The sequence below is a fragment of the Ornithorhynchus anatinus genome, chromosome 10 (genome assembly GCF_004115215.2).
Source record: "Ornithorhynchus anatinus isolate Pmale09 chromosome 10, mOrnAna1.pri.v4, whole genome shotgun sequence".
NCBI lineage: Eukaryota > Metazoa > Chordata > Mammalia > Monotremata > Ornithorhynchidae > Ornithorhynchus > Ornithorhynchus anatinus.
Window position 1 is genome coordinate 39,087,725 of NC_041737.1, and position 20,237 is coordinate 39,107,961.

The 20,237-nt window shown below is 48.8% G+C and overlaps 1 protein-coding gene and 1 long non-coding RNA gene across 2 annotated transcripts in view; both read left to right on the top strand.

Annotated features, from left to right (window-relative positions):
* The window catches only part of LOC114814739, a 32,815-nt gene extending 24,877 nt beyond the window's left edge, over positions 1 to 7,938 (top strand). The window contains exon 4 of the long non-coding RNA XR_003762495.2: positions 7,635 to 7,938. This is a non-coding gene — a long non-coding RNA (uncharacterized LOC114814739). The remainder of the gene's footprint in view (positions 1 to 7,634) is intronic.
* Positions 7,939 to 9,252: 1,314 nt separating this feature from the next.
* On the top strand, positions 9,253 to 19,914 carry CAV2 (caveolin 2). Its single transcript, XM_029074064.2, has 3 exons — positions 9,253 to 9,543; positions 11,015 to 11,202; positions 17,970 to 19,914. The coding sequence occupies exons 1-3, from the start codon at positions 9,331 to 9,333 to the stop codon at positions 18,118 to 18,120; spliced, it is 552 nt and encodes a 183-aa protein (XP_028929897.1). The 5' UTR covers positions 9,253 to 9,330; the 3' UTR covers positions 18,121 to 19,914.
* The last annotated feature ends 323 nt before the right edge of the window (positions 19,915 to 20,237 follow it).

Genomic DNA, 20,237 nt, shown 5'->3' on the forward strand with positions numbered 1-20,237 from the left:
CAGAACGTGGATGGAAAAAATAGGGTTGGGAAGGAATGAAGGAACAGAGGTTCTATTAAATTAAACACAAGAGCTATTCTTCCCATGGGGAAATGGTTTTTTGAATAGATTCATCAACAGGCTTGGGTATCCGAGTAGTTCCGGCTGTCGGGAGAACAGCCTCATCTTGAAACTTTCTCTTAGAAGCAAACTCCAGAAATGAACAATGGTTCGTCAGAACTGCCTTAGGCTTGGGCTGATCATACAAGTAGGCCGGATTTGTGTGGGCCATCCTCGAAAAGCTGGCAAAAATAGACCGGAGCCCCGGAATTGGGACTGCCTTGGTTCAACTGGTCAGCTGACCTTAGTTCCACGCCAATGGCTCTTGCTCTGTAAAATGGGGATTAAGACTGTGAGCCTCACGTGGGCCAATCTGATTACCCTGTATCTACCCCAGCGCTTAGAACAGTGCTTTGCACAGAGTAAGCGCTTAACAAACACCAATATTATTAAACGAGGGGGCTGCCACATTCAGGCTAGAGTGTGCTCAGTCCACACTCACTCCCCATGGCATTCTGGGGTTTGTAGTGTGGATGCCCCAAAGGACCTGGGTGCTTGTATACATTCCCTTCCTTCCTCCTCCTCCACTCAAACTCATGGAGAGGGAAAGGGAAGATACCCAAGATCCAGGACGGTGCCCCGATATACTGGTTTTTCTAACAAAGATGATATGTCCTGCTTCTTTTCCCATTTACCTCAGCCAGTGAGGATAATCCAAGGGAAGTTAAACATCTGAAAGTAGGTACCCCTATCCCACGGTAAATATAACCTTCCAACGCCCATGCTCACCTTGAACGGCACAGGACCAAAAAGGTGCCCCATGATATTTCCCTTGGTACAGTGTGCATGGCTTAGTGAATAGAGCATGGATTTGGGAGTCAGAAGGTCATGGGTTCTAATCTCAGCTCCACCACCTGTCTGCTTTATGACCTTGGGCAAGTCACTTTGCTTCCCTTTGCCTCAGTTACCTCATCTGTTAAATGGAGATTGAGACTGTGAGCCCCATATGGGACAGGGACTGTGTCTAACCCAATTTATGTGTGTCCACCCAGCCCTTAGTACAGTGCTTGGTATATAGTAAGTGCTTAAGAAATACCGCAGTTACAGTGTGCAAGACACACACTCACTGATACAATCTCATCATTAGCAGCACTGCCTTCACACTGAAGAAAAATTCTGGATTCTGCTGATCCATAGACGGTAATGTTCAGCGGTACTCATTAAGCGCTTGCAATAAGAAGCAGTGAGACCTAGTGGAAAGAGCATGGGTCTGGGAGACAGAAGGGCCTGGGTTCTAATCCTGGCTCTGCCACTTGTCTGCTGTGTGACCCTGGACAAATTCATTCATTCAATCTTATTTATTGAGCATTTACTATGTTTAGAGCACTGTATTAAGCATTTGGGAGAGTACAGTACAACAATCAACAAACACATTCCCTGCCCACTTTACTTCTCTGTGCCTCAGTTTTCTCATCTCTAAAATGGGGTTGACTGTGAGCCTCATGTGCTATGTGGACTGTGATCAACCTGATTAGCTTGAATCACTGATTAGTATCTGCCTGGAACATACTGAGTGCTTAACCAATGTCATAAAAGAAAAAAATCCCCTTGGACTATGTTGATTTTTTTTTTCCAAAGCCAAGAATGGACAGAATGTCTATTTTTTCAATTTCCTGCTTTGTGCCCTTCCATGCCAAACAAGTTGTAAAAAGTCAGAGCTGCCTTCCTGAGTGGCCCGAAACGTGGAGCCAGGAGGCCCTGTCAGGAAAGGGTCAGCGTGCCCTATCTTTAGGCAAAAGCCAAAAGCACTTAACAAATACCATTAAAAAAAAAACAGCAAAAGTTACTCTGCTCTCCTGAGCTGTTGAGATCTCTGAGACTGAATCCCATAAGGAAGAGTGCATTTCAGTGGTCTTCTCTGCACTTGGAAGAGGTGACGTCCTGAAGAGAAGATGCTAATTTTCAGAGTATTTGAAGAAACGTAATCACATGGGGGCCCAGCTCATTCCAGGGTGGGACGTGTTGATATAAATGTGTCTATGGCATTGATATTCATTTCCAAATACGTTACAATGGGGCTGGTGACCTTTCCCATGGGCTAGAAAATGGTGGGGTGTGGACTTCCTGCCACCTGCCAGTGAGAAAGAATGACACAGGCAGAGCAAGGGCAATCTAGAAATACTTTCGGATAGCAAGGAATTCCACCAAATGATAATATAGAGATTTGGAGATGTGCCGCAGGTAAGCATCATCATCGTCATCATCATTATTATTATTATTAATAATAATAACGTTGGTATTTGTTAAGAACTTACTATGTGCACAGCACTGTTCTAAGCACTGGGGTAGATACAGGGTCATCAGGTTGTCCCACGTGAGGCTCACAGTTAATCCCCATTTTACAGATGAGGGAACTGAGGCCCAGAGAAGTGAAGTGACTTACCCACAATCACACAGCTGACAAGTGGCAGACCGGGGATTCGAACCCATGACCTCTGACTCCCAAGCCCGGGCTCTTTCCACTAAGCCACGCTGCTTCTCAACGTTGTTATTTGTTAAGCGCTTACTATGGGCCAAGCATCGTTCTAAGCAGTGGGGGAAGATACAAGGTAATCAGTTTGTCCCAGGGGGGGCTTACAGTCTTAATCCCCATTTTACAGATGGGGTAACTGAGGCACAGAGAAGTTAAGTGGCTTCCCTAAGGTCCCGCAGCTGGCAAGTGGCGGAGCTGGGATTAGAACCCACGACCTCTGACTCCCAAGCCCGTGCTCTTTCCACCGAGCCATGCTGCTATTATAATTATTATATATGCAAAGTGCTTGCTGTGTATCAAGCACTGTTCTAAGTGCTGATTCAGGACCTTCTATGTGTAAAATAGACATATGGAACCGATTCTCTAATCCTTGATTCGGTCTCTTTTTTTTTTTTGAGGCTACTGACCCCTCTTTAATGACCTGTCTATTGTGACAGAGTTCTACATCAGCTCCCCCCACCAGATCATAAATTCCTCCAAGGGCAGGTTTCACTCCTTCTACTTTACTTTCAATGTACTTTTCCAAGGACCTCATCATGTGCTCAGCAACACTGTAGCTCCCAACACAGTGCTCAGCACCAACTAAATACCACTGAATGAAGGAATTGGCAGTCGTCCCAATGGGGCCAGACCAAGAAGTCATGAATTATCATGTCTGATTGTTACTATGGTATTTGTTGAGCACTTACTATGTGTCAAGTAACTGTTCTAAGCTCTTGAGTAGATGTAGGTCAATCAGGACAGACATAGTTCTTGTTCTTCATGGGGGTCACAGTCTAAGTAGGAGGGAGAACTGGCACTGAATCCCCATTTTACAGTTGGGGAAACCGAGGCCCAGAGAAGCGAAGTGAGTTGCCCAAGATCACACAGCAGGGAAGTGGGGGAGCCAGGATTGAAACCTAGATCCTCTGATTTCCAGACCTGTGTTCTTTCCACTAGGGCACACTTCTGGTCTCTAAGATCCCCTTTTGACCCCGATGGGAGTTAACCAGTCGGAAGAAAGGGGTGAGCACAATCCCAAAATGGTCTTCCAGAATGAATAAGGCCAGGAATGCTGGGACACCTTCCTGCTAGGCCCTTACTTGCCACTCTGATCCAGGCCCGCCAAGCAGAGGAATGGGCAATTGCCCAGAGACATCAATTTTCAGATGCCTCCAATCAGGAAAATGTCAGGTATAGGATCATCAGAACTGAGAGGTCATGGCCTAGATGGAGGCAATTTCTGGAGCAAAACTTCTGCCCCAACAAGTAGTTCAGCTTATTAACTCTCCCCACCTCCACCCCGCCCATCAGAAGCCGAGCTGTGAGCCCAAATCAGGATAATCCCCTGAATTTGTATGGCGTTTTTCGTTTTTCCAAAGCGCTTTCACATCACGGATTTCATTTGATCCTCATAAGAGCCCTGGGAGGGAAGGAGAGACAGGTATTATTAACTCCATTTTTCAGGTGTGGAAGCCAAGGTCAAGCGACTCGCCCACAGTCACACAGCAGGTCAGTGGCACAACTGGCATTAGAACCCAGATCCTCATTCTCTTTCCCAACTGCTTCCTTTGGTGCAGTCCCAATGCCTCAGTCACCACTCTCCCCTTCTGGAGCTCTATTCTAGCAATAATAATTGCAGTATGTTTTTAAGTGCTTACTATGTCCCAAACACTGTATTAAACATAGGGGTAGGTACAAGATAATCAGGTGAGACACAGTTCCTGTCCCACATAGGGCTCACAGTTCCCCTTTTACAGATATCCTCTCTTCTGTTTTCCTCCTGTTCCCCTCCTTGGGATTCACTTTTGCGTGCTTCCTCCACTCTGCATCCTCTTTCATCACCAGGGAAGCAACACAGCCTCATGGAAAGAGCAAGGACCGAGGAGTCAGACAACCTGAGTTCTATCCCCAGTTCTGCCACTTTGCTGTGGGACCTAGGGTAAGTTACTTAACTGCTCTGTGCCTCAGTTTCCTCATCTGTAAAATGGAGATCAAATAATAATTATGGTATTTGTTAAGCACTTACTATGTGCCAAGCACTGCTCTAAGCTCTGGAGTAGATACAAGGTAATCAGGTTATCCCACGTGGGACTCACAGCCTTAATCCCCATTTTACAGAAGAGGTAACTGAGGCACAGAGAAGTGAAGTGACTTGCCCAAGGTCACACAGCAGATAAGTGGTGGAGCGGGGATTAAAACCTATCTCCTCTGACTCCCAATTTCGTGCTCTTGCCAGGAGACCATAGTGTCTTCATATTCTCTCCTACTTAGATTGTGAGCCCAGCATAAGACAGAGACTGTGTCCAACCTGATTATCTTGTATCTACCTCAGTCCTTAGTAGAGTGCTTGGCACACAGTAAGCACTTAACAAGTACTGTAATAAATAAAGATGTTGCTTTCAAGCAGCAGGCTCTAGTGGTAAGAGGATGCTCCTGGGTGTCAGAGGACAGGTGTTCTAATACCAGCTCCAACACTTGCCTCCTTTGTGACTTTGATCAAGTTACTTAACTTCTCTGTGACTCGGTTCCCTCATCTGTGAAATGGGGATTCAATACCTGTCATTCATTTATTCAATCGAATTTATGGAGCTCTTACTGTATGCAGTGCGCTTGGAAAGTACAGTTCCTCTCTCCTACTTAGACTGCGAGCCCTATGTGGGACCTGATTAATTTATATCTACCCCCAGGGTTTAGTATAGGGCTTGACACACAGTGAGTGCTTATTCATTCAATCATATTTATTGAGTGCTTACTGTGTGCAGAGCACTGAACTAAGCACTTCGAAAGTACAATTCAGCAATAGAGACAATCCCTAGTTTACAATCTAGACTGTGGGGGAGACAGACATCAAAACAAGTAAACAGGCATCAATGTAAATCAATAGAATTGAAGATACGTATACATCAAATCAAGTAAACAGGCATCAGTATAAATAGAATTATAGATGAGTACATATACACAAGTGCTGTGGGGCAGGGAGGGGGGATAGCCCGAGTCGGAGCAACGCGAAGGGGAGGGGAAGGAAAAGGAGGTGGCTTAGTCTGGGAAAGCCTCTTGGAGGAGGTGAGCCTTCAGTCGGGCTTTGAAGGGGGAAATGTGATTGTTTGGCGGATTTGAGAAAGGAGGGAGTTCCAGGCCAGAGGTAGGACGTGGGCCGGGGGTCAACGGCAGAACAGGTGAGAACGAGGCACAGTGAGAGAGCCCCAGAGGAGTGGAGTGTGCGGGCTGGGATGTAGAAGGAGAGAAGGGAAGTGAGGTACGAAAGGGCAAGGTGATGGAGAGCTTTGAAGCCACCAATAGTAAGGAGTTTTTGCCTGATACAGAGGTTGATAGGAGAAAGATAGGAGGGGGAAAAAAACAGTGAAGATTTTTGAGGAGGTGGATGATGACCATATATTTGTACTTGGCTAACGCTGGTGAGATGGCTTGACCAGGGAAGGAAGAATTAATCCAGGAAGAGGATTGTTTTTAGGATTGTTTGATGGGGGCTCCTGGGAGGGAGGGGTTTGGTTTTGTGGAGCTGAAGAGTGATGGTGTTTCAAGCGGAAGAAAGGGTGTTGCAATGGGTATGAAGTGGGAAAGTCGTGAGAGAGACAATTGGAATGTTTTCCCTTTCTCTCCCTTCTGTTTCGCCACCATTTCCAACTGTGTTCTTTTGATGCCTCCTAGCTCCGCCCAGCCAAGCTGCATATTGGGGCCCTGGACCCAGAAGGAGGAGCCCCCCCCCCCACGCATCCCTGACAGTGGAGGGACAGGGCACCGGGGACAGAGCGACCACACAATCCAGCAGCCCATGGGGAAATCCTAGATTGGCAGGTGCACTGCACGCTGCACATAGCGGTCAGTCTGTCAGTCATTTGTATTTATTGACGGCTTACTGTGTGCAGAGCACTGTACTAAGCACTTGGGAAAGTACAATAGAACAAAATAAAGACACATTCCCTGCCCAAAATGAGCTTACTGTTTACAGGCTTTCCTGTTGACCCTCAGACCTCTCCCTCCGGTTCTCTGCCGGAGGCCAGGACGTTGTCATTGGTAAGGATCGGGGCAGGGGTTTAGGCTATACCCCAGAGAAGCACTACGGACTAGTGAGAAGGGTCTGGGCCTGGGAGTCGGGACTTGGCTTCTAATTCCAGCCCTGCCACCTGCCCTCTATGTGACCTCAGGCAAGTCACTTAACTTCTTGGTACTTCAGTTTCCTCACTGTCTCCCTCCTAGTTAGGTGGTGAGCCCCATGTGGGACCAGGTACTATGTCCAATTTGATTAAGTTGCATCTACCCTGGTGCTTAGAACAGTGTTTGAAACTTAGCAAGCACTTAAAAAATGCCATAAAGAAGAAGACTCTGGGGCTTGGATTCCAATACAGACTGTGCCTCTGGCCTGCTATGTGACCTAGGGCAAATAATAATAATGTTGGTATTTATTAAGCGCTTACTATGTGCAGAGCACTGTTCTAAGCGCTGGGGTATACAGAGTAATCAGGTCGGCCCACATGAGGCTCAGAGTTAATCCCCATTTTACAGATGAGGTAACTGAGGCCCAGAGAAGTGAAGTGACTCGCCCACAGTCACAGAGCTGCCAAGTGGCAGAGTCGGGATATGAACCCATGACCTCTGACTCCCAAGCCCAGGCTCTTTCCACTGAGCCACGCTAATCATTTCATTTCTCCGTGCTTCGGTTTCCTCATCTGTAAATTGGGGATTAGGTACCTGTTCTCCCTCCCCTTAAGCTGTGAGCCCATGTGAGACAGAGACTGTGTCTGCTTTTCTCGTATCTTACCCTTTTGCTCCAAATAGGGCTTAGGACATAGTAGGGGCTTAACAAGTACCATTATTATCATTAGCTTCCCAGCCTGGGCCTCTCCCACTATTTGACTTACTCTGACCTGGACTGGTTTGTGCAGAGCTTCAACCCGAACATAACCCCTGTCCCACGCCTGGGGTTCAGCACCCCAAAATTGCCTCTGGGGTCTGGGTGTGAATAGGAAATTCTCCGGTGAGGGGATGCCAAAGGGGCAGGGGTCATTCTGGCACAGGGAAAATTTGCCTTTGCCTTGTGTTTCTACTGTTTCCCTTAAAGGTGGAGGAGAAGCTGAAGCCCCCAATCTGGGGAGCAGACCCCGGAGCACCTGAAGAGGAAATCCTGCCTGTCCCGTTCCCGTGGAGGGGGGCGGATGACCCAGAAATAAAGACCTCTTCCATGGGGTTGTTTATCCACCTCGGGAGCTAGGAATGTTACCCCTACCCAACCCGCCTGCAGCTCCCCAAGCCCTTGGGCCCCGGGATCTGGGGGCGATGGGTGGGAAAAGGGATGGGGAGCATCTTCCCTGCCTCCAGTCCTTGGATGCCAAGAGTCCTAGACCAGGGTTGGGGGAAGGGCAGCCCGGGTCGCAGGGGTGGGTGGAGTGGAGGGAGGTCGCAGAGGTGAAGCGAAGACACTTTTCCCCCTTCTCTCCATCCATCTTCCGGTCGGCTTCTGCGGTCCGTCCCGTAGCTGTCCGTCGACCTGCCCCGCCGGCGGTCCACCTACCCACCCGTCTGTGGGTCCGCTCTGCTGGCCTTTATGTCTGTCTGCCTCTCAATTCAAGTTCGAGTCAGTGGCATTGAGAGCTTACCGTGTGCAGAGTGCTCGGGGGAGTAGAGAAGCGGCGTGGCTCAGTGGGAGGAGCCTGGGCTTGGGAGTCCGAGGTCATGGGTTCGAATCCCAGCTCCGCCACTTGTCAGCTGTGCGACTGTGGGCAAGTCACTGAACTTCTCTGGGCCTCAGTTCCCTCATCTGTAAAATGGGGATTAAGACTGTGAGTCTCACGCGGGACAACCTGATGACCCTGTATCTACCCCAGGGCTTAGAACAGTGTTCTGCACACAGTAAGCGCTTAACAAATACCGACATTATTATCATCATTACATCCAATCGGACTGGCCAGTCTGACCGCTCGTTCTCCTAGCCGCCTGCCCATCTATCAGTTTGTGACTCCGTCTTTCTGTCCGTCTGGTGATTCTGTCTGTCTGTCCATGTGTCTGTCCGTCCGTCCTTCTGCGATTCCGTCTGTCTCCGCTCCTTTGCGTCCATCTGCCGCCTCGTAATAATGTCGGTATTTGTTAAGCACTTACTATGTGCAGAGCACTGTTCTAAGCGCTGGGGTAGATACAGGGAAATCAGGGTGTCCCACGTGGGGCTCACAGTCTTCGTCCCCATTTGACAGATGAGGGAACTGAGCCACAGAGAAGTTAGGTGACTTGCCCACGGTCACACAGCTGACAGGTCTGTCCCGTCGGGGTGTCGGCCTGTCCGTCGATGATTTCTGTCTGTGCGTCGGCCCGTCTGTCTGTCTGTCCGCGGGTCTGCCCGTCCGTCCGTCCGTCCGTCCCTCTGCGATTCCGTCCGTCTCCCCTTCTTTGCGTCCGTCTGTCGGTCGGCCTGCCTCCTCGTCTGTCCCGTCGGGGCGTCCGCCTGTCCGTCGATGGTCCTGTCTGTCTGTCCGCGGGTCGGTCCTTCTGGGACTGCGCCCGTCCGTCTGTGGGTCCCGTCTCGTCTCTTCATCCGTCCGGCCGTCGGTGGGCGATTCGATCCGTGTCCCCGGAGACCGGGGGGCCGGGGCGGGGCCGGGCGCGCCCAGCGGGAAGGAGGAGGCGGCGGCCGGAGGAGGAGGGAGGAGGGAGGAGGGAGGAGGGAGGAGGGAGGACAGCGGCCGCGGCCCGGGACTGAGCGGAGCCGGGACCGAGCGGGGCCCAGCCGAGCCGTGTCCGGAGCCGCGGCCCGAAAAGGCGGCCCGATGGGGCTGCAGACGGAGCGTGCGGGCAGCGGGGGCTTCCTGAGCCAGCAGGAGCAGCAGCAGCAGCAGCAGGAGCAGGAGGAGGAGGAGGAGGAAGCGTGCGGCCGGGCCCGCGGGCCCGCACTCCTGGCCCCCCCGGCCCGGCCCGGCCCCGAGCGGGGACCCCGGCCCGCCTCCCCGCGGGACCCCCGAGGCCTCAACGCACACCTGCAGGTGGGCCCCGGCGGGGGGCGGCCACCCCACCGCACCGGACCACCCTTCTGCGCCCGGGGGCGGGGGCGGGGGCGGGGGGAAACGGGCCCGGGAGGCCCGGACCGCTTTGCGGCTCCCAGAGCCCCGGCCGGACACCAAAGACTCCTCGGGGGCTGGGGGCAACAAGCTGGGGGGCGGGGGGCAAAAGGAGGGGCCGGACCAGGCCCGGCTGCGCCCACCGGCGTTCCCTCCCTTGAGCCTGTGTGCCTTTCGGTGTCCGTCTATCTATATCTATCTATCTATCTATCTATCTATCTATCTATCTATCTATCTATCTATCTATCTATCTATCTATCTATCTATCTATCTATTCTATCTAGGAGCATGCAGGTGGCCCTCCCTAATGCATGAGTAGATCAGTGTGCCTGTGTGCATTTGTGTATGTATATACTGTAAGCCCGTCAGTGGGCAGGGACTGTCTCTATCTGTTGCCCATTTGTACATTCTCCAAGCGCCTAGTTCAGTGCTCTGCTCATAGTAAGCGCGCAATAAATGCTATCGAATGAATGTATGTGGCCCTCTCTAATGCGTGAGTAGATCAGTGTGTGTGTGTGCATATATATATATATATATATAAAATCTCTCTTTTTGCATGTATGTGGCCCTCTGTGATGCATGAGTGGACCAGTGTGTGTGTGTGTGTGTGCATATGTGTGTGTCAGCTGTGTGACTGTGGGCAAGTCACTTAACTTCTCTATGCCTCAGTTACCTCATCTGTAAAATGGGAATTAACTGTGAGCCTCACGTAGGACAACCCGATTACCCTGTATCTACCCCAGCGCTTAGAACAGTGCTCTGCACGTAGTAAATGCTTAGCAAATGCCAACATTATTATTATTATATATATACACACATATATGTATATATATATATATATATCTTTTTGCAGGTATGTGGTAATGCATGAGTGGATCAGTGTGTGTGAGCATATGTGTGCGTGTATATATATATATCTATATCTTTTTGCATGTATGTGGCCCTCTGTAATGTATGATTGGATCCGTGTGTGGGTGCATATGTGTGTGTATGTATACATGTATGCACATATCTTTTTGCATGTACGTGGCCCTCTGTGAGCGGATCAGTGTCTGTATGCCTAGGTGTATATACATATCTTTGTCCGTGTATGCGGCCCCTTGTAATGTATGAGCGGCTCAGTGAGGTGTGGGTGGGGGTGCCCGTGTGTCTGGGTGTGTGCGGTCCCGGCTTGCCCACCCTCCCCACCCCAACCCCAAAGTGTAAAAGCGAAAGGTCTCTAACATTTTCTCCCCGTGCCTGTGTGTGTCCGTGTGTGCGTCTCCGGACGTATCCCTATCTGTGGACATCTCCGTACGTGAACGTGTATCCGTGTGACTTCCTACGTGCATCTACGCGTGTCTGACCATGTTCGTGTGTCCCGGTGTCTCCCTGTCTGGCCCTTGCTCCCCTCTAGCTGGGGTTCGAGGACGTGATAGCGGAGCCCCCGTCGGCCCACACCTTCGACTCCATCTGGATCTTCAGCCATGCCTTCTTCGAGCTCAGCAAGTACATAATCTACAAGCTCCTGACCGTGGTGCTGGCCATCCCTCTGGCCTTTGTGGCCGGGCTCGTCTTCGCCACCCTCAGCTGCCTGCACATCTGGTGAGACCCCTCACTGCCCTCGCTAAGACATTCAGGTTGGGAAAGGAAAGGAAGTACACTGAGGCTACTCTAGTTCCGCCCCAGAGACCTGACCGTGCCATGAGAGTTAAAGGGATGTGAGGGGTTGAAGTTTGTGTCCACTACCCAACCGTGACTTGGGCCCAGGTCTGACTCCTCTTTTAGCCTTTTACCCCACCTTTGCCCCAACCCACGTTAGGCAAGCCATCTTGAATCCAATGTTTGGCACTCCTTGGGTGTCCCTCCCACCTCGGGCAGTTAGTCCCCACGAAGACCAACCTCTGACACAAGCCACAGTGACTTATGAAGCAACGTGGCGTAGTGGAAAGAGACGGGCTTGGGAGTCAGAGGTCCAGGGCCCTAATCCCGGCTCCGCCGCTTGTCAGCTGTGTGACCTTGGGAAAGTCACTTAACTTCTCTGTGCCTCAGTTACCTCATCTGTAAAATGGGGATGAAGACTGTGAGCCCTACCTGGGACCATCTGATTACCTTGTATCTACCCCAGCACTTAGAACAGTGCTTGGCACATGATGAGCACTTAACAAATACCAAAATTGTTATTATCATTATCATTATTATTATTATTAAGGGGCAGGAGAATGACATCAGGGTTCTGGTTGGAATTAACTTCCACAACAGTCATGCAGAGAGCAGAGAAAGCTCCCAATTTTAAGTTCAGCCTTTATTCCCAGGTCCTTGAGGCTCCTATAGGGTCCCTGGGCAGGCTTTGCCAGTCTAAAGGATGGTTCGAGGGTCTGAAAACTGAAAAGCACCTTCTCTTTCTTTTTGCTGTTCCTTTTCCAGCGTCACTCTCCGTCCCTTCCTCCCCTCCGTAAATACGACCCCGCCCATGGGCGGTCGGTATGGGACAGGTCACCCTTCCCTGAAGGTCATACTGTTCCAGCCTGTTCTCTGTCCCTCACTGGTCATTCCACCAAAGGTCAGGAGAATGCAGCGGTACCCCCCCGCCCACCACCACCATTTCTGACTCTGATGTGTGACCACAGTGAAGAGAATGGGCCAAGGTCACACCAATAAATCTGAGGTGGATCCAGAAAAAGGATTCCCTCCCTAAGCTTGTTTAATGAAGAATTCTCATTCCTCTTCAAAAAGAGCAGCATACTGTCTGGGTTGGTTGTCCCAAAGTTGTTTTTCGCAACTGCGGTTCTTCTCCCCAAATATCCGGTGGCAGAGCCCATAGAGGGCATCTGTGCTCATGCACCCCCCAGTGAGGCCACCAGTGTTGCCCAGGACTGGGAAAAAAATGTATCCACTTTCACTTCGGTTCCAAGTTCCAAATTCCAACCCAACCCAGTTTCCAGGAAGAGGCTACTTTGTACCAACTGGACGGTGTAAGAAACCGGGCCAGTCCCAGCCGTCAGTTTCCTGGGTTGTCCATGGAGAAATCTGGATAGGGAGACCACCTGCTGTTCCCCAGGCAAAACATCCTTATGTCAGGCGGCATTCGAACATAGATTCCTGCTGATGTAAAGTCTCAGATCCGAGGAAAGAAAAGCCAGCCTCGTAGGTGGTACCCTTTGGGAGAGATCAGTCAATCAGTCGACGGTATTTATTGAGCACTCGCTGGGTCTAGAGCACTGTGTACGAGGCGCTAGGGAGAATACAATATAACAGAGTTGGTAGACGCTGTTCCCTGCCCACAACGAGCTTACAGTCTGGAGAGATGGTCAAAGAACGCCTTCAGAGCCAGTTTGCTTCTTTGCTTCTTGCCCACTCTTCGGTAAGCTCAGTGGTTCTCTCTTTTTCGGTTTCTGAGCAAAACCAATAGCCATAGGTAAAAAGTGCTCAGACCAACTCTTCCCCTCTCCCCCATTCTCACCAGACAATTATGTATGAATTAAGGGGAGCCCTCAAATTGAAAGGGAAAAGTATTCTTTTGATTTTGGGTTGATGGGTGTTCCCAATGCAACATTTTAAATGCAACAGAATTGCCGTTGGACCAGGTCAGGAGTTGAACTCAAATTCTAGTCTCCTTTGAAAAATTCCTCCTATTCTATGTCAGTAACCCTTCCACCTGGCTAAGACTCAGCCTGTCAGTGCCTCTAGGCACAGCTGACTGAAGGCTGAATCTAAAAACCCAACAGCCAGCAGCCATTGATACAAAGATAGCCCTCCTTTTCATAAAGAACGCAGGATCCATTCAGTCTTCAGGGGTGAAAAGTAGCTCACTTAGGCAGCTAGAGTCAAAGTTTTTATTCATGGTATTTGTTAAGCACCAGTTCTGTGACAGGTACTGTACTAAGCGCAGGGGTAGATGCAAGCTAATCAGGTTGGACATAGCCCATATTGCACATGGGGCTCACAGATTTAATCCCCATTTTGCAGATGAGGTAACTGAGGCAGAGAGAAGTGAAATGACTTGCCCAAGGTCACACAGCAACAAGTCGTGAAGTCAGAATTAGAACCCAGGTCTTTCTGACTCCCAGGTTTGTGCTCTTTCCGCTAGGCCATGCTCCTTCCCCAACTTGGGGAATTTGGGGACCAAGGCCTGAAAAGCCAGGCCTGCATGGAATCCCCTTCCAACTGGGGACTTTTTAGTCTTTCTTTCTGAAGCTGTGCCAGTTGTGGAAGCTGATCAGCCTGACATCCATGCTTAGGTGGTTCAATATGCCGATGCTCTCGTGAAATAATCGTCCAGCGAATTAAATCCAGCACCAGTCAGGAATTTGAATTCCAGCAATGAGTCAGAAATGAATGTGCTGCATTTAGTTTCCTGCCTTCAGCTGCCTGCCTCTGAAAAGTGGATCACGTAGCCCAGAGTCCCCTGTAAAACTCATCGGGTGCTTAGAGTGCCCTTGGCAAATAGAAAGCTCTCGCGACGTTGTCAATATCAGGCCTTTCTATTTGTCTTTGATGATAGGCTAGTTTTAAATAAAGCGGTTATTAGTGGGGTGATGCTTCTCCTAGCAAAAGGGAAAGTATTTCAGTATTTCTTCCTATTAGTCATCCTTTGCTCTTTAGCCCCATAAAATGTATTATTTAACTTCAGCCTATTTTACAAATTACCGGCATCTGGGTCATCAATATTTAAGGGTCCCATGCATCTGTCATCAGGCAGCTATAATTGCCAGGAAGGAGGGAGTGAGTGGAAGCCTTTCGAAATTTGCTTAAAGGGGAGTGTACCCTTGGCTGGAGTGGGTTCCTCTTTCGTGAATCACCAACCGGGGGATAGGGCACCTGTCGGACGGGAGGCCCAGAGGCAGGATTCAGGGCTGAGGGAAGTCGCTGTCCGCAGGAGGGAGGACAAGATGGGCTGGAAGGGAAGAGGTATTCATCAGGGTGAGCTTCCAGGCTGACACTGGGAAGATGATCCCCCCCCCGCCCCCGGCCAGGTTCCAGGAGGGTGGGTGGGACCCTGGAACCAGAGCGCAGGTCGGGAATGCTCGGCGGCAGAAACCGTTTCGATGGTCAGCGGCTGAGCTGGAATCTGTCCCCGTGGCCCCTACCAGCTGAGCAGAATTCCAAGCTGGGCAGCCATAGAGAGAGTGCAGCCCGAGTCACCTCACCTCCGTGAGCTGAAACCCCCAATTCTAGGGGACCTTCAAAAGGCCTGTGGGAGGGTCAGTTTCTAATAATAATAATAATAATGCTGGTATTTGTTAAGCACTATGTGCCAAGCACTGTTCTAAGCGCTGGGGTAGATACAAAGTAATTAGGTTGTCTCACGTAGGGCTCACAGCCTTCATCCCCATTTTACAGATGAGGTTACTGAGGTACAGAGAAGTTAAATGACTTGCCCAAAGTCACACAGCAGACAAGTGGCAGAGACAGGATTAGAACCCATGACCTCTGACTCCCAAGCCCATGCTCTTTCCACTAAGCCACACTGCTTCCTATAGTATTTGTTAAGCACTTCCTATGTCCCAGGCACTGTACTAAATGCTGGGGTAGATACGAGATATCCTCCTGGGCCTCAGAGTCTTAATCCCCATTTTACAGATGAGGTAACTAAGGCACAGAGAAGTGAAGAGTGAGGCACACAGAAATGAAGTGATTTGCCCAAAGTCATCCAGCAGACAAGTGGAGGAGCTGGGATTAGAACCCAAGTCCTTCTGACATCCACGGGGCTCAGTTTCCTGAGAGGGAGAGTAATCTCCAAGCTCAGTTGGCCAAATGTGGACAGTGAATTTGATTGTTGAGATACAAACCACCTTCTTGACCTAAACGTCTCCTTCGAGGGCCACCAGTTGGACCCCGCCATAGTTTCTGCTTCGGTGGCAGTGAAGGGCATCGGGGATCTGACTCAGAAAGAAGTTTGTGGGTGACATCTCTGGCACAGTAATTAGCAATCTGAACAGCTCCTGGGTGTTTAACGAGCATGAATCTATGGTTTGGGAAGCCCGTTGGGGAGTAGCCTTCCCTGTTGGCATGGCACCGATTAGGAAACCAGAAGGAGAGAGAGTACTTGGCGGCGAGCCACAAAGATTGCAGAAGGAGATCGGAGAGCAGAGCTTGCCAAATACCGACCCAGAGGTGGCGAGTCAGTGGGATCAACGGGGCTCAGGGCCTCTGGGTCATTCCAGCTGCGGGGTTGAAGCCACTGTTTTCTGACGAAGACCGGAGAACTTCTGAGTGGGCCCGGAGAGATCCTGATTAGACTCTCTGACACTGTTTGCCTGGCCCTATCAAACCCCTACTTGCTACCTGCAAAAAAACCTCTCTGGTTTTGCCATCTGATTTCAAAATTCCAATTATGCCACGACTGTAATTAACCCTCAGATATTTAGAATGGATCAAATGTTTCCCAGACTGAATTCAGGCCTGCAGATGATCCATTTAAATAATATGATAAAATTTTAATAGAATTCAAAAAGAGAGCCACAGAATCCCCGTGGACGGCATCGACCCGGCCTGCCAGCTGGACGTGATCAGCAGACCCAATTCTGCCCAAGTTGGTCATCCTTCACCTGCCCTCCCTTCCCCACAAACCCCACTTGAATAAGTCATATTGTGCCCAGTCCAAAGATTGTAGAGCTCCAGCTTTTAGCTGTAGCGCGGTCTCCGCCTCATTCATGGTTGTCCTGCCAGGGAGCTCGGAACTATTGTTCTGCTTCAGGGTGGCACTTTAGCAGCAAGCGAAGTAAGATGAGCATTAGTAAGAGGATTAGAAAGTAGGCCAGGGTTAGGGCGATAATTCTGTTTCCCAGAACATTAAGAGATAATAATGATTGACATGTTTGAAGCTTCTAGGGTGCCTTCAGTTCTTTGTAGTTCACAAGCCCATTGGAATCCTCCATTCCCGTAGCTCCTCTCCAAGCAGGTCAGTGTAACTGGTCTCATTTTAGATGTGGACTAATGTATACTGTGACATTCTACTGTAGAACACATCAGAAGAGCTAGGTATTCTCTTTACACGATGGATGCAAAATGGTCAGATTGAAGCAGTGTGGCCTAGTGGAAGGAGCACGGACTTGAGAGTCAGAGGACCTGGGTTCTAAACCCTACTCCACTGCTTATTGCTGTGTGACATGGGGCAAATCACTTCTTTATATTTCAGTTTCCTCATCTGTGAAACCCTCTGAATGAGACTGCGAGCCCTTTGTGGGATAGGGACTGTGTCCACCCTGTATCTACCCCAGCGCTTAGTACAGTACTTAACAGATACCATAATAATACTCATTCTTATTATTACTTGTCACCACACTCCCAGGCCTCGAAAGAATCCTACCCTTAGCAACATCCTCTTCAAAAACCATCAGCTAGCTATCTGGACATATCCTGTAAAGCATCACCCTGCATGCCACTTATTGATAAGTCTTGGATTTTGTTCCAGCTTTTACTTTCTCTATCCTAATCTATAACCAAAGTGTAAAACTAGGAAACACACGTCTGCGGGAAAGAATCACTCATCCTATTGGCCTGCCGTGGTCCCTGCTCCTTATGGAAGAAACAATCCTGAAATTGTAGCAGGGGAAAAAGAGGAGAGATTTTAGTAGGATTGGTCCAGCTGAGATCACAGTAGAGCTATATAAACTCTCCTCATATCAAACCACAAGGGACCCCGGAATCTGGTTTGTTATTCTGAAAGTACTTAGAACTGAAATATAAAGTATATATATATATATACACAGGCATATATATTATTAATAATTGTGGCTTTTGTTAAACACTTACTATGTGCCAAGCTCTGTACTAAACACTGGTGTGGATACAAGGTAATCAGCTTGGACACAGTCCCTATGCCCCATGGGGCTCACAGTCGTATGAGGGCGAATCCCCAATTTACAGGTTGGGACCCTGAGTCTCAGAGAAGTTAAGGGACTTGCCCAAGGTCACACTGCAGGCAAGTGGCTAAACCGGGAATAGAAGCAAGGTCCTCCGACTCCAAGGCCCAGGCTCTTTTGGCCGCTTTTCTTTTAGCTACTTAAATTTAGACTATGTGCTCTTAGCCAAGGGAGATTTTTCTTTAGTCCTAGATTGTACTCCCCAAATAATTTAATAACAGGATTAGAAAGAAATCATTCACCCTGGGGCAAGTTTTCCATCTTCTAAACTGTAAACTCATCATAGGCAGGAAACGTGACTACCAACTCGGTTGTATTGTACTCTCCCAAGCACTCAGAACAGTGCTCCTCATCCAGCAAGCATTCAGTCAACACTGTGGACGATGGTAAAAAATACTATCGATGATGGTGATAAATGGCGTCCAGGGCCAATCGGCAGACATCTCTCCGTCCACGTCCGATGACCGTGGTGGAAAGTTGATGAGCTCTCTTTGTCCACCCTAGGATCGTGATGCCTTTCGTAAAGACCTGCCTCATGGTCCTGCCTTCCGTGCAGGCGGTGTGGAAGAGCGGGACCAGTGTCCTGGTGGCCCCGCTGTGTCAGAGCTTCGGCAAGATCTTCTCCTCGGTCCGGCTGAGACTGGGCCCCAGTTGAAGGGCCCGGACCGACCGGCTGACCAGTCAGCTACGACAACTCTCCGTAGCAGCCGTGACCGAGGGGTTCCACTGGCCATTCCTCAGACCTGCTCCTCCGAAGAGGGACTTTTTAAGTGGGAAATTTTATCTGGGACTTCTTCAATAACTTTCTTTCAGGGCAACAACTTACCAGTCGCTCACCTGTATTTCTCCTAGCACCCCACCCCATTTTAGATCGGGGTTCACTTCAGATTTCCAGACTGAGGATGACCTGTTCATAAAACACCCCAGCAAATAGACCAAAGCAGTCCATGGTTTAAATGCTATGTGATGAGGAAGTGTTTCGGGGAGGGATTTTTCAGACGACCGTGGCCGTGATGTGAACAACTTCTGTTAGACATTCAGCCGTCCTTGCACAAGATATCTGGAGCCTTATTGTTTACTGCCTGCTTTTACTGTTAAAACACTTGTTGCTAAGTAAGGTGGTGGTGAAGGTTGCCAAAGTGAATAAACGCTTCCACACCAATCTGAAACAGAGTCCTTCAAATATGGTATTGCCCGATGCCAGAGCTTCAGAGTTCATCTGCCAGCCTTTTTTAATCAAAAGCTCCCCCAGTGAATATTTTCTGTGGCTTTCTCGGTTTTTCTGAAAGGAATTCGAGTGTGTCAGCGACCCCGCGGCCCTGTTACACTGAACTTGGTGGGCAGGGTACAGCAGAAAGTGAAAATCAGAGGTGAGAGATTGATCTGCCTTGATTCTACAAATCTGTTAAACATTTAACAGATTTAAATTTAACGGATTTAAATTCAAACAGATTTAAAGCAACAAAACATTTGATGATGTAGTTTTATATCTCAATCTGATAAAAGAGATCAGAAACTTTTTTCCTACAGACTGTGCCCCCAGAAGAGTCCGTTTATTCCCAGCCTCAGTGTAATATTTAAAATGACGTGTACCCCAATCACCCTTTGACAACCGGGACTCATTCTCCCTTACTTTCAGGAGTCCAACAGGCTTTGAACATTCCTCAGCCTTCTTCCCCTTACAGTGGAATGACTTGGATAGGTGCTATTTTATACTTCCTCTTCTACTGAGCTGTCATTGAAGCTCCATTGCACTAGCTAGTCGCGCAGTTTTAATGGTGATTTGAGAACGCCAAGGTATCAGACGGTGATGTTGACAGGCCACTACCTTACATATTGCTTTTTTGAAGAATCTGATGAACGGCTGTAGATTGTTTTCTCTCTATTTCAGAATGTCCTTTTGTGGACAGATTTCTCTTTCCCTCTGTGAGCTATGCAATTGAAATTATACGCTACGGTGTGGGATGTTTTCTTCTTAGAGCTATGCTCTATTCCAAAGCAACAGGAGCATATTTAAGGGTCTCAAAATTGTCAGGAAATACTTAGAGTTCTAAATGAGGACATTCAACGGTGGTGACAGTGAAAATATTAGCTTTAGTCCTATGATGATATTTAACTTATTAGAGTATTTTCCCAATCCTTCAGAGAGAGGTTTGGCAAGTTCAAAAGTGAGATGTCTTTTTTTCTGTAATCCTCACAGCAGGGTATTTGTTATTGAACCACATTGTGGCACACTGACTAACAGAGGCTAATTAGCAAACAAAATTGCCTTAATTAACTATTTTCCTAATAAAATGAATAGCTTCCAAAGCTTGTTTTGGTTGGGATTATTTTGTTAAATGCTGTACTGTCTAAATGGAAATTTTGTGTTATGTATGTCAGGTGGTTTCCCCTGCCAACAGCCTGCTCTTGACTTCCGAGCCTATAATAAACAGAAAAACCTCAGAAATGTTTCTGGGTAATTTTGTGTGGTATCAATAACTACTGTTCTAAAACAGTTTATTGGTTTCATGTTAATCTTGAATAACCTGTCAGCGTTTCACTGGACAAACTGCATTTTAGTTTTGTTTTGGAATATTTATGGGAGAATAGAAGATTAGAAATTTACCACCATCATCCTCACACCGTTATTAACATCGGCTATGGACCCAGCACTGTATGGCTCCTGGGATAGAAAACAAAAGTAGGAGAAACGGTTTCTACTCCTTTGGTCCATGGTCAGCCATGCTAAAAACTTCATCTAGCCTGTAAATTCCTTGAGGTCAGGTTGTG

Excerpts from the sequence above, each read along its gene's own strand:
- CAV2 (XM_029074064.2), top strand. The coding sequence starts at position 9,331 with ATGGGGCTGCAGACGGAGCGTGCGGGCAGCGGGGGCTTCCTGAGCCAG. Across the intron at positions 9,544-11,014 it reads GCCTCAACGCACACCTGCAG|CTGGGGTTCGAGGACGTGAT; the intron begins GTGGGCCCCGGC and ends GCTCCCCTCTAG. Across the intron at positions 11,203-17,969 it reads CTCAGCTGCCTGCACATCTG|GATCGTGATGCCTTTCGTAA; the intron begins GTGAGACCCCTC and ends TGTCCACCCTAG.